This window comes from Callionymus lyra, chromosome 1, assembly GCF_982586985.1.
Source record: "Callionymus lyra chromosome 1, fCalLyr1.hap1.1, whole genome shotgun sequence".
NCBI classification, from domain to species: Eukaryota; Metazoa; Chordata; class Actinopteri; order Syngnathiformes; family Callionymidae; genus Callionymus; species Callionymus lyra.
Genome location: NC_141818.1, coordinates 22,268,673 through 22,285,081, shown reverse-complemented (window position 1 = coordinate 22,285,081; position 16,409 = coordinate 22,268,673). Strand labels below are relative to the sequence as shown.

The following is a 16,409-nucleotide window of genomic DNA, read 5'->3' as shown; positions in this document are numbered from 1 at the left end:
ATGATGCAATTAAAGTTAATCATAGGTCAAATTAGTTTAAGGATAATACATGTGTTTATAATCTGGAAAAACAAAAACAATACCCGTTATTTATATAATCTGTATAGATTTGCATATTATTGTTTTATTTAATGTGGTTGTTTTTATCATGTAATATAAGTAACAGGGTTATTTATTTGCTGGTTTTGTCGTGTATCAGTCAAACAAACACGTCTTTCTTCGCTCGTGTTTACACGGATCTTGTGGAGGTCTCCTCCAGAGTGGGGGGCTCCTCTGCAGGGGGGGCTCCTCTGCAGGGGGAACAGCTGACAGGAAGCGTTCACACTTTCACCGGAAGCCAGGAGGAGAGGCTGCGTTCTCTTCGTGTTGCTAGTGCGCTGAGGTAATGGCGGTGTCTCGTCGCTCCTCGCAGCAGCAACAAAACACAGTACAGTCTCCGCCGCGAAGCAGCTCCCTCTCCGGAGCTCCAGCGGCCTCTCCGCCGATGGCTCTGCTCACCGCGGCCGTCGGAGCGCCGGAGCTGGAGCGGGAGTGCAGCGGGGGCATCGAGCCTGCTCTGGCCTCACCGGACCTTCCAGCCGCGGCCCTGGCGAGCAGCGCCAGCTCCACCAGCAGCGTCTCCAGCCCCGGGTCGGGGGCCACCAGCCCCTCGGACGCCCTCAGCGGCGTCGGCGGTGCGTTCAGGGAGCTCTTCGAGGCCTGTCGGAACGGAGACGTGTCCCGGGTGAAGAGGCTGGTGGACGCGGTGAACGTGAACGCGAAGGACATGGCTGGTCGCAAGTCTACTCCCCTGCACTTCGCTGCGGGTAACGAGCTAAGCTAATGCGACATTTGTTCGAAACTTAAAGTGACCATAAACACATCTGAACTCTCACCAGACACCCCTGGTTAAACTAGTTAACACCATAGCGACTTATTTGTTTACTACGTGTTTCCTGCATCGATCTAAGATCTGGTGTTTATAGCGGAGTTGAACCAGCTAACGCTGCTCGATCTTATTATCACACTGACCCTTGCTCACCAACACTCGCTTCCTGAGGCAACGTTTCTCAAGAATTATGATAGAAATGGATTTTAAAAGTCATGTTTTGGCTGCTGCGAGGTTAAAGAAAAAACCTATGTTTACGTTTGACGTCATCAGTCACAGTTACACGCAATCAAAACAAACAAGCCATTCGATGGCTGATCAAACAAGATGGTTCGATTATTCAGTGTACATTGGAAATCTGTTTCAGACACTTTTCCAAGTAATGTTTACTCATTATACGAATGGCGAGTACATTATTTAGTCATCATCTGAAATGTATTCATTTTATTCTCTTCACGGTGTCCAACACGGGCACCTTGTTTGCGATAGAAAGTGTAAATAGGTGAAGTAATTATTGCAGTTAATGTATAAAAATAAAACTTGTGTACAATTTACTTGTATTTCAAATAGTAGGCAAGAGTAAATTTATTTAACTGGCATTTTATGTTTTTTATTTATTAAATTATAATGCTTTTAAACTTTAGAGTAAAAACTAATAATTACTTTTTCAATATAACACAATGTTTTTCACACATAATTGAATAATGACAGTTGCTTAAATATTCAATCATTCTCCACCTGCTATCCTGTATTACCTTGTGAATTAAGGTTTTATAAACCTGCATGTCTTAAGGTGTTAAGTACCTTAACTTATTGTACAGTAAGTCAATTGGCTTTTCTTTTCATACATCCAGGATTTGGCCGGAAAGATGTGGTGGAACATCTCTTACAGACGGGTGCCAACGTTCATGCCAGAGATGATGGGGGACTGATCCCTCTTCACAATGCCTGCTCTTTTGGCCACGCCGAGGTCGTGAGCCTCCTCCTATGTCAGGGTGCAGACCCCAATGCCAGAGACAACTGGAACTACACTCCACTGCATGAAGCTGCCATCAAGGGCAAGATAGACGTGTGCATCGGTAAGGTTAAACCTAAACATAATTTCTGCCTTGTTAAGAGTTGTTCATCCTACATGCACAGTCGGTGCCATTATTAGTTTTTACTTGTATCATATATTTGCTAAATATGCTAATATACTACTAATTTTGGTGAAATTCGGCGATTGTCACAATATCATAAGATAAATACTGTCTGTTTGAGATATACAACTAGAATAAATACTGATTAAAGAATTATACCTTTGTATCTGTTAGTAAATAAGAATGCTCCTGCCATTGAAATTAAAAAATACTTTTCCATCGTCAGTTTTGCTTCAGCATGGAGCAGATCCTAACATCCGCAACACTGATGGGAAATCAGCTCTAGATCTGGCTGATCCTTCAGCCAAGGCTGTGCTCACTGGTGAGTTACCAATGTTGTTGCTCATTGTCTTTCCCCTGATGATCCCCTTTGTGTTGGCTCCATGTTGTTCAGTGTAACCTGTAAATATCCTGTTTCTTTAAGATAGTTTGACTAACTAGTGACTGACTAGTGTTGAATATAAAACACTATGCCACAGAAGTATGGTCTGGGGGGAGTGTAGGTTTGTGCCTCTCGGCTGAAGATCTGATTGAAGTTCTGATCAGAAGTTCACTAGTTTGCAAAGATTAAGTATTATAACTTCCCATCACCATTAGACTCATGCTTTAGTATGTTAAGCAATGTTGTATAAAGGTGTATAAACGGTAGGGGTGTGTAATAGGGCAATAATCTTGCGATACGTATCAGGATACAGGGTCGACAATACAATATATTGCGATACTGTAGAAAAGAGGAATAGAGGAAGAGGAAGTAATGTCCGATCACTTCTCTCCGGTGTTGCATCATTTACAGATAGTGTGAATCATGATGAAGTCCTAATCGCTTTAATTGGTTTTATAACCAAAATATCTCCAAACGTCAGCTTTAAAAGTTGCTCTAGTCAAATGTATCCTCTCGTCCTCAGTCATCACACAGATCAAGATTTTATTGTTCCTATAGCTGCGGAGGATGTAATGATGCTTGCCATCTAATGGCAGGAAGTTTAATGGCAACACAAAAATTAACAACTTATAAATAACATTTGTGTGAAACATATAATTACAATTTATCGCCATTTCGACATTTCTAACCCCCCTAATTAACTTGGACATGTTTTTTTTTATACTGCATGTTATTATTGTAATTTAGGTCACTGGTGCTGTTTTTCTGTTTCCTGTGAGAAGATTTCCCATTATACTAATATTTAAACAATTGAGGCAGTACTGGTGGTTGAACAGTACACACTCTCTGAGGAGGATCCTTTGTAACATAAACATAACTCGTACCTTGGATTAGGATTACTGAGGTGTGTCAAGTAGACATTAATAAATTGTGATCTAATCCGATGTGTTCCATTTGCTTCAGGTGAATACAAGAAGGATGAACTTCTGGAGGCAGCAAGGTGAGGGTCTTTGAGAGATAATATGAAACATACTTAGATTAAGCTGTGTAGTGAGTTTACTGGTAAAATAACACCCACACCTTAATTCCACATGTTTGTAATAAATAATGTCATTATGTTGATCACATTGATACATTATTAATGTCTTTATATATTTAAACTGATGCGTTTTACTGTGACCTCAGGAGTGGAAATGAAGATAAGCTCATGGCTCTGCTGACTCCATTAAACGTCAACTGCCATGCTAGCGATGGCCGCAAGGTAAACAAACCCACTTTCCATTTACACGTCTCCACAGTGAATCATGTCATGTCTAGAAGTACCTCTGATTTTAAGACAGTTTTCATCAGACGTTAACTTTAATAAGATTTGTATGCCTGCCTGTCATGTGACTTACAGTGACACTGAAGTCTTTGACGACCTTATTTACCCGCCTGCTTGGAATCTGCAGGCATTTCTTGTAAACAAACCGACTTGTTATCTAATTTAGAATTATAGACATTTTCTCAAGTCATTCATAAGAATAGTATTTACTTTGATTGACTGACTACCATACAATTACAGCCCTGCTTTTCTGTAAAGCATTGCATTGTGATCATGTGTCATGAAGGAAGTATTTCTCTTTAACTTTATTATCGTAAAACATAGATGTTTTTTTTACTTCTATTTATAATCGTTGCTTTCACTGATGTGCTTAAATGTTTCTTAACTGTGGAGGACCATCTGCTCCTCACTTAGACTCTCTCGCTCGTCTCACTCCAGTGTCACAATGACTTCCACACTTCATTAGATGATCACGGTGGTTCATGATCAGCATGACAACTGGTGTGTTACTGACAAGAGCGTGGAGGATAGGAATGATGTAAAAAGAAACTGCCATTTTGTAATTTTATTTTTCATTTTGTTTTCCGTGTGACTCTGGCTACATTTGTCGATCAGTCTACATCTCAAAAAATGCTGGTAAGTGGACCTTAATAACAGCCACTTGATTGATGCACTGATGTGATTCAAACATTTATTTTAATCCATTGTTTTCTGTATCATTTGACCAATAAGCTGGCTGTCACATGTTAATTGCACATTGTGGAACTTGGGTGTACGGGTCACTTATGTATCCTGCCCTGATGCTCCTATGTGTGTGTGGATGTGTGTGCGTGGCATGGGAGTGAGTGGGGTTGGTGCCGTGAATGACAAAGATTGAATCCGTTTTGGATCTGGCGATACTCTCGTATCCACTGCTTGCTACTGTCTGTTCCTCATCTGTGCACTCACCCACACATTAATCTGGCAGCATCTGATTTGACTCCTTCACATTCCTCATCGGTGATATGATTTGATAACCACTCATGCATGCCTGAAGGCCTGCCTGTCAGCAGCATGTCAGGAAGAGAAGGTGTCTCTGGTCTTCTTCACCTCCCTGTGGTGATTCAGTAGCAGTAATGAATGAACATATTGATGTGCTTTGTTTCCCTACATAGTAATGCTTGTGACATCCCACACTCTGTGATTCACCAATTCTCAAACGTTTTTTTCATAATCATTGCATGGAAATCTGAGCCAAGTTGAAAACTAAAAAGGTGGTGCTGCTTTAAAAAGAATCTGATTTACAAAGTTGTGCTCACTAGCTTCTTAACCTTTTATTAGGCTGCGACAGTGCTTCAGAGCTTCGCAATGGTTGCATCTTTGCATGCTTTTATGGTTGGGATTCGATTGCATCTGCTCAAATAAACAACCTGCAATTAGCACAGATGAAATACAAACCAGTTGCACTCAATCTTTAGCTGATGTTCTTAAAATGACATGTAATATATTTTTAATGGATTTTCGTCATTGGCATAACAACAGTGTAGTGCGTTAGTGAGAAACTGAGCCTGTTGACATGCTGTTTATGGACTTGAATAGTCTGAGCTACAGAAAAAGGAACATTTTGGTGCATTTTAAAGTGTGTATAAAAACATAATTGTATACTGAAACATTAAAGCCTTGCTTAAGTCATTGAGTTAAATACTGTTAATGTGTTGTATAATATAAAAATTTGAAATCTTTTAATAAGTTATTGTACAGGAAGACCATTGTACAATGGAAACAATAGCGCGAGTTGGTTGAATTAATACAAAACAATTATGACATATTTGAAAACATATTCTATATGTTGTATTGTAATTTGTTTTAACATATTAATAAAAGAGTGAGAATAGATTCTGTGTTTAAAGTTACAATAAGACATATTGCTCCTCGTAACAGTCACTCTTTTGGTGTAACTGTTAATGCTTATGATTTGACTGATATCAATGCCTTGACAAAACGGCATCAAACTAATCAACATTTGCAGAAGAAATCCAGAAATCCAAATCTTATATAGACAAGAGTATTTAAAAAAAAAAAAAACTAAATAATTCTCAAAAATAATTTAATTTGCAGATTAACTTTTTTAATGCATGTGATATTATAATTAAAGCAATGCCATCGACTCCCAACTCTAATTCCAATGAAGCATTTGGAAGAAGACAATCCGTATTTAAACGGCTCTTTCTGTTTCTGCTCTGCTAAATGGTCATGATCTGGTCATATGGATAACTTTTCTCGCACTTAAGTCACAGGCCATTGTGGGAACCCCCTGCCTGCCTCAAACTCCATTGTCTCCAGACAAAACGATAATTCTCAATCAACTGCTACAGGCCCAGCAAAATCACGTCGCTTCTGGCTCTAATCAGCCGCTTCGCTCCCATGGCCTCTCACCAGCACAACCACTCGCGTCCCAGCGCGTGTTCATAAGAGTCTCTGTCTTTCAGTCCACGCCGCTACATCTGGCCGCAGGGTACAACAGAGTCCGGATAGTTCAGCTCCTCCTGCAGCACGGAGCGGACGTTCATGCTAAGGATAAGGGGTGAGGAAAAATATTCAGCAACATGCTTTTTTTGTTCACATGCTGACATGTTTACGCTTTCATCCCTGCAGTGGTCTGGTCCCGCTTCATAACGCCTGCTCCTACGGTCACTTTGAGGTCACAGAGCTTCTGCTTAAAGTAAGTCATGTGGCGAACAAGTACTTCCTAAACAACAAATTACGAGCAAAAAAAATGTATAACTTGAATTATCTCAAATGAATGTCCTTTGAGTGATGGCTCAGTGGTTTAAACATGAATGTACATGTGATGCATGTTTTATTGTAATGGAACAAGAGAGAAAACATCAACATTTATTTCTGAATCAAGAGTGACAAACTTAATCACACAAGGGGCAAGAAGAAGGGAGCAAGCTGAACAAAATGTATATTCACGATTTTGACATTTTCTTTCCATTGTTGGAGACAATATATATATATATATATATATATATATATATATATATATTATATATCCGTGTTTGTCCTCCTTCACAAAACATTCCTTTTCTTGGTCACTTTACTCTTATTGGATGTCTCTGTATAATTCATGAAATCCATAATCTTATATTCATCTTGAACATTCATCTACTTTGATTTTGAGACGTATAAAATGCCCTGGCTGGTTGTATTTCGCCCCCGGACCTTGATTTTTACATATGTCATCTAAATAATGAAAAATACCTATTCGTGTCTCAATACATTATTATTTTATTGTTTATAAACCGTACTTTTGATTGATAGTTTTGAATCTTACTTCTGTTTGGTCAGAATTGATAGGCATTTAAATTTAATTTAAAGAGGAAAAGTCCTGCTGCTGGTGTGTGTTGAGATGGCCAGTTACTGCAAGTAGCTTTGATATTTTAGTTTTTTTAGATTAAGTTCTGTCCTTTTGTATTTTTTGTAGCATGGTGCGTGTGTCAACGCAATGGACCTGTGGCAGTTCACCCCTCTACACGAGGCGGCATCCAAAAACCGCGTGGAGGTTTGCTCCCTGCTGCTGAGCCACGGTGCCGACCCGACTCTTCTCAACTGTCACAGCAAGAGTGCAGTGGATATGGCGCCGACCCCCGAGCTGAAGGAGAGGCTGACCTGTGAGTTTTGTTTGTACCTTACCTAAGTTTACAGAGCAGCAAGACAAACTTGTTTTCTTCTCCCCTGTAGATGAGTTCAAAGGTCATTCCCTGCTCCAGGCTGCAAGAGAGGCTGATATGGCCAAAGTGAAGAAGACATTAGCTTTGGAGATCATCAGCTTCAAACATCCTCAGACCAATGAGACTGCTCTGGTGAGGAAGGAGCGCCATCAATTGAATTTATATATTAATTATTTAACATTACTCATATTTTAACCAGCGAAGATATTATTTGATCCAAAGTGTCGGATATCAAATGATCTTCTGAAATTGATTCTAGCACTGTGCTGTGGCCTCCCCCCACCCAAAGAGGAAGCAAGTGACGGAGCTGCTGCTGCGGAAAGGTGCCAACATCAATGAGAAGAACAAAGAGTGAGTCTTTTAATGACATTTAAAATCAGCTGAGAATAACTTGCCTGGATAGATGGATAAATAAACTTTATTGATCCCTCTGATAGAGATTAATAAACATGTGATAAAGCATGTCTTTGTTTTTTTTAAACGTAGAAACATACAATTATTATTAGTTAGATTCTCATTGTTATCAGGTCCAAATATATGGAAGTTGATCAATTCCAACGTAATATTGAAAGGTTGAATTCATTTCAATTACGCAATATTTGTTATATTTTAATTTTGATTATTCAATATTTGTTATATTTAATTTTCAATTATTCAATATTTGTTATATTTCAAATTCAATCATTCAATATTCTGATGGCACTGATGTACTTCCATACAAATACAAATCCCTCTTATAATGTGAGCACTTTTTGCTTTTCAGCTTCATGACTCCTCTGCATGTTGCTGCTGAGCGAGCTCACAATGACATCCTGGAAGTTCTGCAGAAACACGGAGCAAAGGTAATTTTTTGGCTTATTATGGTGTGTGATCTGAACAGCCATAGAATATTCATCCTCTACCTCCGACCTAAGGTCAATGCCGTGGACACACTCGGGCAGACGGCACTGCACCGAGCAGCACTGGCAGGTCACATCCAGACGTGCAAGCTGCTGCTGAGCTATGGCGCCGACCCCTCGATCGTGTCTTTACAGGGTTTCACTGCAGCACAGATGGGTAATGAAGCAGTGCAGCAGATTCTTAATGGTAATTTCTTACGCTTTTCATTTTATGCGTTTCATTTATATACGTGTAACATGAGTTTCAATTGTAGACCGAGAGACTGTCTCATCCAGTAATTGATTAAAAAATGGTTGTATAAGTATAACTCCCTTAATTTAATTTCTTTTTTCTTGTGTTTTTTAACAGAAAATGTTCCCACCCGCAACTCGGATGTCGACTACAGATTTCTGGAGGCGGCAAAGGCTGGAGATCTGGACACAGTGCAGGTACGTGGCTAGTCATTGAAGTTGATTTGCTGCATTTTTTATCATATTACTGTTTTTAAAATAAACATCTAGTGCAATATAAAATACATTTATTGTGGTTTTTAAAAGGAGTTTTTTAGATGTAATTGCAGTTTGTTTTTTGGATTATTGTCCCGAATTTTAAATGTTTACCTTCTTCAGGAAATGAAATATTATTAAGTAATACAGTCTCTCTAATAAATTGAAAAAAGTTTATTTTTGTTTTGTAGTTTTCATAGTTTTTACCAACATTGAATAGAAACAAAATGCATATTCATAACACATATTGATAATGCAAAGCTATTAAAATATAATTGATATTTGTACATTAAAATAAACATTTTTTGTTTGCTTTTGTGATTTCATTGAACTTTATTTCCTAAATATTTACGTTTTCCTCTCACATCTGTCTATGTTTGATATGTCTTTGACCTGAAACCGCAACAAATATATATATATATATAAAATAATTAGTCGGTGTATATCTTGATTGGATATAAGTTTGATATTTCTTTGTCTCTCTTCGTCAGCAACTGTGCACTCCTCAGAATGTGAACTGCAGAGACCTGGAGGGTCGACACTCGACACCACTGCACTTTGCTGCAGGTTACAACCGCGTGGCTGTGGTGGAGTATCTGCTGCACCACGGAGCTGACGTCCATGCTAAAGATAAAGGGTGAGCTCCTCAAACGGCTCTTGTGTTGATGTTTTCATTAACTGTCTCTTTTTCCCTCCAGTGGTCTTGTTCCTCTCCACAACGCCTGTTCTTACGGTCACTATGAAGTAGCTGAGCTGCTGGTCAGACACGGAGCTTCTGTGAACGTGGCTGACCTGTGGAAGTTCACGCCGCTTCACGAGGCTGCGGCCAAAGGCAAATATGAAATCTGCAAACTGCTGCTCAAGGTGAGAAAGACCGGGCCTCAAATAAGTGGAAAAAGTAATTAAGAAATGAGTGAAATCATCACAACAAATCTTGTTTCCAGCACGGAGCAGATCCATCCAAAAAGAACCGGGACGGCAACATGCCTCTGGACATGGTGAAGGACGGAGACACTGATATCCAGGACCTGCTCCGGGGTGACGCTGCTCTGCTGGATGCTGCTAAGAAAGGATGTCTGGCTCGAGTTCAAAAACTCTGCTCCCCTGAAAACATCAACTGCAGAGACACACAAGGCAGAAACTCTACGCCGCTCCACCTGGCAGGTATGTGACCACATCTGCTCACAGGGTTATTTCCTGATGTGACCGTGGTGTTCCCTTCTCAGCTGGCTACAACAACCTGGAGGTGGCTGAGTATTTGCTAGAGCATGGAGCAGATGTCAACGCCCAGGACAAAGGAGGTCTCATCCCTCTTCATAATGCTGCTTCTTATGGGGTAAGACCCAAATCACTTGCAGGGTCATTTATTAACTGGTTTTAAACTCCTTTTGACAATTGAACTAGTTAGTTGGACTACACTGATTCATCGTTTGTTGCCGATGTAACGTTCATTGAACGATATCTGGGAAGTAGTGACTATTTTATCAGTTTAAATTTAAAACACTAATTTAACAACATTTATTTTGACTTGCAAACTCAACACTGAGGTGCGACTCAACAACCCTCTCAGTAATGGTTACTGGAACACCTTTGATCATGCTTTGCCGCCCAGTTAACTAATCACAGCTGTCGATCACTTTTGACATGGCAACATAGACGAGGAAGAATAAAAAGATCTGACGATGACCAAGATGGACACAGCGTTAAGTACTTGTTAATAGAGTTTCTCTCCTCCTCCTGCCAGCATGTGGACATAGCAGCGCTGCTGATCAAGTACAACACTTGTGTGAACGCCACAGACAAATGGGCGTTCACTCCTCTTCATGAGGCGGCTCAAAAGGGCCGGACGCAACTGTGCGCACTGCTGCTGGCTCATGGTGCTGACCCAACAATGAAGAACCAGGAGGGACAGACGGCACTGGACTTGGCCACGGTAGTAAATGGGAGCCTAATCAACAATGGTCTTGACTCGCTTGTTTCAAATGATGTCATAATGAAGGACTTTCCCCTTCAGGCCGATGACATCCGAGCCCTGCTCATGGACGCCATGCCTCCTGATGCCCTGCCCAGCTGCTTCAAGCCTCAGGCCACAGTTGTCAGCGCCTCCGTCATCTCCCCGGCCTCGACGCCTTCCTGCCTCTCGGCCGCCAGCAGCATAGACAATCTTGCCGGGTCGCTCACAGAACTGGCCGCAGGCGCAGCATCGGGTTCTGCTGGAGTTGCTGACGGAGCAGCAGGAACTGAACGCAAAGAAGGAGAACGTAAGTTCAACCAGAGCTGTGTGACAACATGGCAGTTATTTGACCTAACAGAGCTTCTCCTATCACAGTAGCAATGCTGGACATGAACATCAGTCAGTTCCTGAAGAGTCTGGGTCTGGAGCACCTCAGGGACATATTTGAAAGGGAGCAGGTGAGCTTTAGAACAAATATTTAAGTTGAGACTGTTGGGTTCAAAATGCTTAATGAGATTTTCTTGATTCAGATAACGTTAGACGTCCTGGCAGACATGGGCCACGAGGAGCTAAAGGAGATCGGGATTAACGCCTACGGTCACAGACACAAGCTCATCAAAGGCATCGAGAGGCTGTTGGGCGGCCAGCAAGGTTTGTCGTCCTCTGTAGCGATGACACCTGAAGACTCTCCTCACTTTCTCTCACCAACGTCTCATTCTGCTTCTCACAGGCGCCAACCCTTATCTGACATTCCACTGTGCCAATCAAGGCACCATCCTGATCGACCTCGCCACTGACGACAAGGAGTATCAGTCTGTGGAGGAGGAGGTGAGTCAGTCGATCGTAATCACTTCGTTGTTACTTATTATGATGACAAATCTAATCTTCACTGAACTCTGTCTCTCCTCAGCTTCAGAGCACCATCAGGGAACACAGAGACGGAGGCAACGCCGGCGGAGTTTTCAGCCGATACAACATAATCAAGGTCGGGAACATGGGAACAGTCGAATAAAACCAAGTCGCTGAAATGAATTGGCAATAATAAAAAACATATTTCCACAGATCCAGAAAGTGGTGAACAAGAAGCTGCGGGAGAGATACACGCATCGACAGAAAGAGATCGCAGATGAAAATCACAATCACCACAACGAGCGCATGCTGTTCCACGGTAAACCAACACTCCTGATGTTCTGGACTGTCCTGGCTTAATATTTAACTATCATTATCAGCTTCAAATGTCCTGTCAGCAAAACATGTTTATGTTCACTCGATAATAAACATGGGTTTATAAAAAATAAATGTACTTTAAACCTGAAGAAATTTAAAAAATAAATTGTTCTGTAGTTTTAAGGTATAAGAATACGTTTTTTGGGTCTTTTTATGTTGTTCAAAAAGTTTCTTAGAGAGCAAACAATACCTGATGTTTGTTTGTTAAAATCCTCCTCACACCATCATTTCAGCCAGAAACCTAAACAATCTAAACAAAAGAGAAACATTTGAGTCACTTCTGGAATGTTGTAAAAACACTAAGTATTTTAAGTGGCACTTTCTAAACAATAAGATGCTAACATGTCAAAGTCAACTGGCATCTGGTCCATAAGATGAGGCGCATCTTTCGGAGCTGATGTTTCAGGTATTAGGTAGCCTTGGACTTTACTATATCTTCACAACCCTGTGAGGTGAAGACCTTTAAGTGTCCCTGTGTGTGTGTTTCTTCAGGTTCTCCCTTCATCAACGCCATCATCCACAAAGGGTTCGACGAGAGACACGCCTATATCGGAGGAATGTTCGGCGCGGGAATCTACTTTGCCGAGAACTCGTCCAAGAGTAACCAGTACGTGTACGGGATCGGTGGAGGAACAGGCTGCCCGACACACAAGGACCGTTCCTGTTACCTTTGTCACAGGTGAGTGAGTGTCTGTGTTGTTGACTCGAATGTTCTCACATCACTCACATCTTTATCTTCGTTTTATGATTACAGACAAATGCTGTTCTGCCGAGTGACCTTGGGGAAGTCCTTCCTACAGTTCAGTGCCATGAAGATGGCTCACGCCCCTCCAGGACATCACTCTGTGATTGGCCGGCCCAGTGTCAACGGTCTGGCCTACGCAGAGTACGTCATCTACAGAGGCGAGCAGGTAGGTCCATCTTTGCTCGTTCATATTCTACACCTGTGTCTCATGTCTGACCCTCATGTGCTGTTCGCCCCCCCAGGCCTTCCCAGAGTACCTCATCACCTACCAGATCCTCAAACCAGAGAGCGTGGCCCCGTCGGCTGCAGCAGCGGAGCAGAAGTCATAGTCGCTCGTGACACACACTCATGGACTTGTCGCTTGTTTCTGCTAGTGAAATCCTTTGACTCATCAGACACATTTCCAGTTTCCATAGTGACCAGATATGCTGTAAAATAATCGTGGTTTTGACCATCACTTCTCACTCTAGTGCATCGGCTGCATGTTGGCACGCATGTTAGGCCCAATAACGTATGTGGGTTCAATATCCTGCTCCCCCTCCCTCCTCAGGCCTCAGGAGAGTTGCTGTAGACAAGTTAGGGATTAAGCATTAACACCTCATTTTATTCTTATTATTTTTTTAGTCCATGTGACTACAGAGAAGTCATCTCTAGACACCCCCCCCCCCTTCACTGTCCTCCGCAAACATGGTGACTTCACCGTTACCTTCTTGACACTCTGAGCATTTCTGTGGAGTGCAATGTCAGGCGTCCCGATCAGTCGCCGCTGCACTTTCAAGCGTCAAACGTATCAGTGTGAGCTTGTGATGCTTCAGAAACACCCGCCGCCAGTGAACTCATCACAGCGCCCACACTCTGCCGCCATCGTCTCCACACGGACATAAGGATTTGCACTTTTACATAGAAACCTATTTAAGTTATTTTGAATTTAAATTGCAAATTTTTGGGAAAGAATATTTGTACAGTTTGTGTAAATGGTTGTGTATAACTGTTGCTGTTTAACAGTGTCATTGAGTTGACCTTCTAATGACATGGATTTTGCTTTCATGCCTTCTTTCTTCCCAATTTTTAAATAATAAATCCCGTTTAACGTTTTTCCTGTTTCTGTTTTGAACGTCAAATTTCTGACACAACACTCAACCGTAACGATCAGTTTTAAAGAAACCATTAATTACATTTACATTTTCTGCCTCATATTTTCAGATTTATGTAGTAAGTAAGTAATGGTTATTTGAAAACCTCCTTTCTAGGGGGCACGAAGCTCTTGAACAATCAAAAACAATACACGGATAAAACTATAAACTATAAAAGGCCAAGACGCATAAGTCGAACTATAATTATTTTAACAAAATTGTTCACTACCTAACTTTGACTAGACCTGCCAGGAGCCTCTGTGTCATGTGACCACCAAATTCCTTTACGACAGTGGGTCAGACACCATGTTTTCATATGAATTACTTGCCTTTTCATGTTACCAGGAAAATAACACCAGTAACTGGCACAACTTGAAACTTTCTCTTGTTTCGCTAACAAATGAAGACAAGGTGTAGAGGTTCCACGAAGTTGAAGTTGCACTGTTTTAACGCTGGGGGAGCCGGAAAACATGTTTCTGAGATTTTTTAGAAATAGTATTTTATTTGGAAGACTTGACGAGACACATTAACATCCTTGGACAAGCAGAGTCAATTAATCATATACAGGGAAACAAGCAAGTTATTGATAAGGGGAGAAGTAATTACTTCTCAATCTTCATGATGAGCTGTCGATTTCACCCAGCAGGGGGCAGTAGCCCACCAACAACATGTAAGTAAGAAAATCTTGTTGTAAACCGCCTTTCAAAGACCAGGGCCTCATGTCAGTATTTCATACTAATGGAATCATTCTGATGGACCACATGTTTACATTGGTCGATTACAAAGATGGCTACAAAGGTAACTTGTTGCTATGGGTGACACCATGCAATAGCAGTGAGATCAAGGTAACTGTAACTGAGGCCCCTCGACACCTCAAGTTGAATAAACTTGCAAGAGCGACTGGTTGTGAGCCACCGGAAGTCGAAACTTTTCTCTTGACTCGCACCAAGACACACTAGAAATCTATCTTTGTGTCTGACCTCTTTTACAGACCGTCTACAAATTACTTACAATGAAAAACAGGTACAACGAAAACATATTGGCAGATTTTAACTAGAAGTATTTAAATGTATTTATTTTACAAATAACTAACCTTCATATATTGTCTCTGCAATTGTTAGTTTTTAACATTTTAGTGTGTTGGTTTAGTTATTAGAAATACTTTCATGCAATATTCAAAACCCATTTCGTAATAACTCCTAGTTTCAACTTTGATGGGTAACACATTTATGTCACTTATAACAATCATCCTTATCATGTTATTACATTCCACAAATTTCCTCTAAATTCTTTAATATCAATATTTAGATGCAATTTTTCATAAACATTGTGTAATAAAGAGCTATATAAATACAAATTACTTAATAACTTACTTAATAACTTCGTTATTACAACTCTGATGGTCACTAAGTTCATGTCATGGAGTAGCTTCATATCATGTTACTACACTCATTTGTATTAAAAATGTTTCTCTAAAATCTTTTGAATCAATATTTTCATGCCATTTCTCATAGAAAAAATTGTAATAACTTTGTACTTACAACTCTGGTGGTCACCACATTTATGTCACCTATGGAGGACCTTCATATCATGTAACTTCACTCATTAGTGGTTATTTGTTCCTCTAAATTCTTTAAAATCAATATTTTCATGCCATTTTTAATAAACATTTTGTAATTATCTTCTTTGCCACACTCAGAAGGGCTGGGGATCCGTCTTCACCCTGGCATATGCCACGGCAGTTGAGCTGTCTGATAGCACTATGACATTCGACTGTGACAGTTGGGGAGAGAGGTGAAGCAGGACGTTGCAAATTGCTTTCAACTCTAGGCATGATGTGTCTGTACACCGGTCTGTTTCAGAACAACTGATTGTAATGAAGGACGCAACCTAATGGAACACTCTGTCTTGGGTAGGCTAAAGAGTTCCAAAACTTGATGTCCTGCAAATCCCGAGCGGGAAGGCTCACTCTTCGACCTTGGTCAGGCTTTGGGTCTAGCTTGAGATGACCAAACCATTTCTAGAGCTCCCTCATATGCAGCAAGCCCAGCCGCACTGGCGTGTGAGCTGCTGCCACAAGCCCCAGGAGGGACATAACAGCGCCTGCTGTCGTCACATGACGAAGAAAACAACCAGCGACAAAAGAGGAGCTACTGGAAAAGTATGCAGAGGTCTTCACTGGTCTTGGTGAGTTTCCTGGTGTTCAACACGTCCACTTAGATCGACCTGTCACACCAGTGATACATGGATGCAGAAATGTGCCACTGTCAATCATGGACTCATTGAAAGAGAAGCTTGAAAACCTAGAGAAAAGGAAGTGATTACAGCCGTGAATAAGCCTACAGACAGGGTCAACGGTATGGTGGTCACAAAAAGAATGGTTCAGTAAGGGTGTTTAAGAGAAGATAGAGAAATATGGTTACTGGCAAATAAAACTTCAACACACCATGGGGTCGGTTCCGCTTTCTCAGACTACCATTTGAGATTATGTCGGCAAGAGAAGTGTTTCAAACATTCTGTAACATTCCAGGAGTTAACG

General features: G+C 41.0%; 1 protein-coding gene across 2 annotated transcripts; it reads left to right on the top strand.

The window, feature by feature from the left end:
* The first annotated feature begins 337 nt into the window (after positions 1-337).
* On the top strand, positions 338-13,831 carry tnksb (tankyrase, TRF1-interacting ankyrin-related ADP-ribose polymerase b). 2 transcript variants are annotated; one of them, XM_087797104.1, is made up of 28 exons: positions 338-806; positions 1,723-1,947; positions 2,234-2,329; positions 3,353-3,389; positions 3,575-3,650; positions 4,329-4,349; positions 6,182-6,276; positions 6,348-6,414; positions 7,180-7,366; positions 7,437-7,558; positions 7,686-7,777; positions 8,190-8,268; positions 8,341-8,512; positions 8,675-8,754; positions 9,303-9,448; positions 9,510-9,675; positions 9,756-9,975; positions 10,038-10,147; positions 10,556-10,744; positions 10,826-11,072; positions 11,141-11,223; positions 11,296-11,416; positions 11,496-11,593; positions 11,676-11,750; positions 11,828-11,933; positions 12,485-12,671; positions 12,747-12,903; positions 12,980-13,831. In XM_087797104.1, exons 1-28 carry the CDS (start codon positions 386-388, stop codon positions 13,064-13,066), a joined length of 3,762 nt encoding a protein of 1,253 aa, XP_087653230.1. In that variant the 5' UTR covers positions 338-385; the 3' UTR covers positions 13,067-13,831. The 2 variants fall into 2 exon arrangements, with proteins under 2 accessions (XP_087653230.1, XP_087653238.1); XM_087797112.1 differs by lacking the exon at positions 4,329-4,349.
* The last annotated feature ends 2,578 nt before the right edge of the window (positions 13,832-16,409 follow it).

Excerpts from the sequence above, each read along its gene's own strand:
- tnksb (XM_087797104.1), top strand. The coding sequence starts at position 386 with ATGGCGGTGTCTCGTCGCTCCTCGCAGCAGCAACAAAACACAGTACAG. Across the intron at positions 6,415-7,179 it reads TCACAGAGCTTCTGCTTAAA|CATGGTGCGTGTGTCAACGC; the intron begins GTAAGTCATGTG and ends TATTTTTTGTAG. Across the intron at positions 8,755-9,302 it reads GAGATCTGGACACAGTGCAG|CAACTGTGCACTCCTCAGAA; the intron begins GTACGTGGCTAG and ends TCTCTTCGTCAG.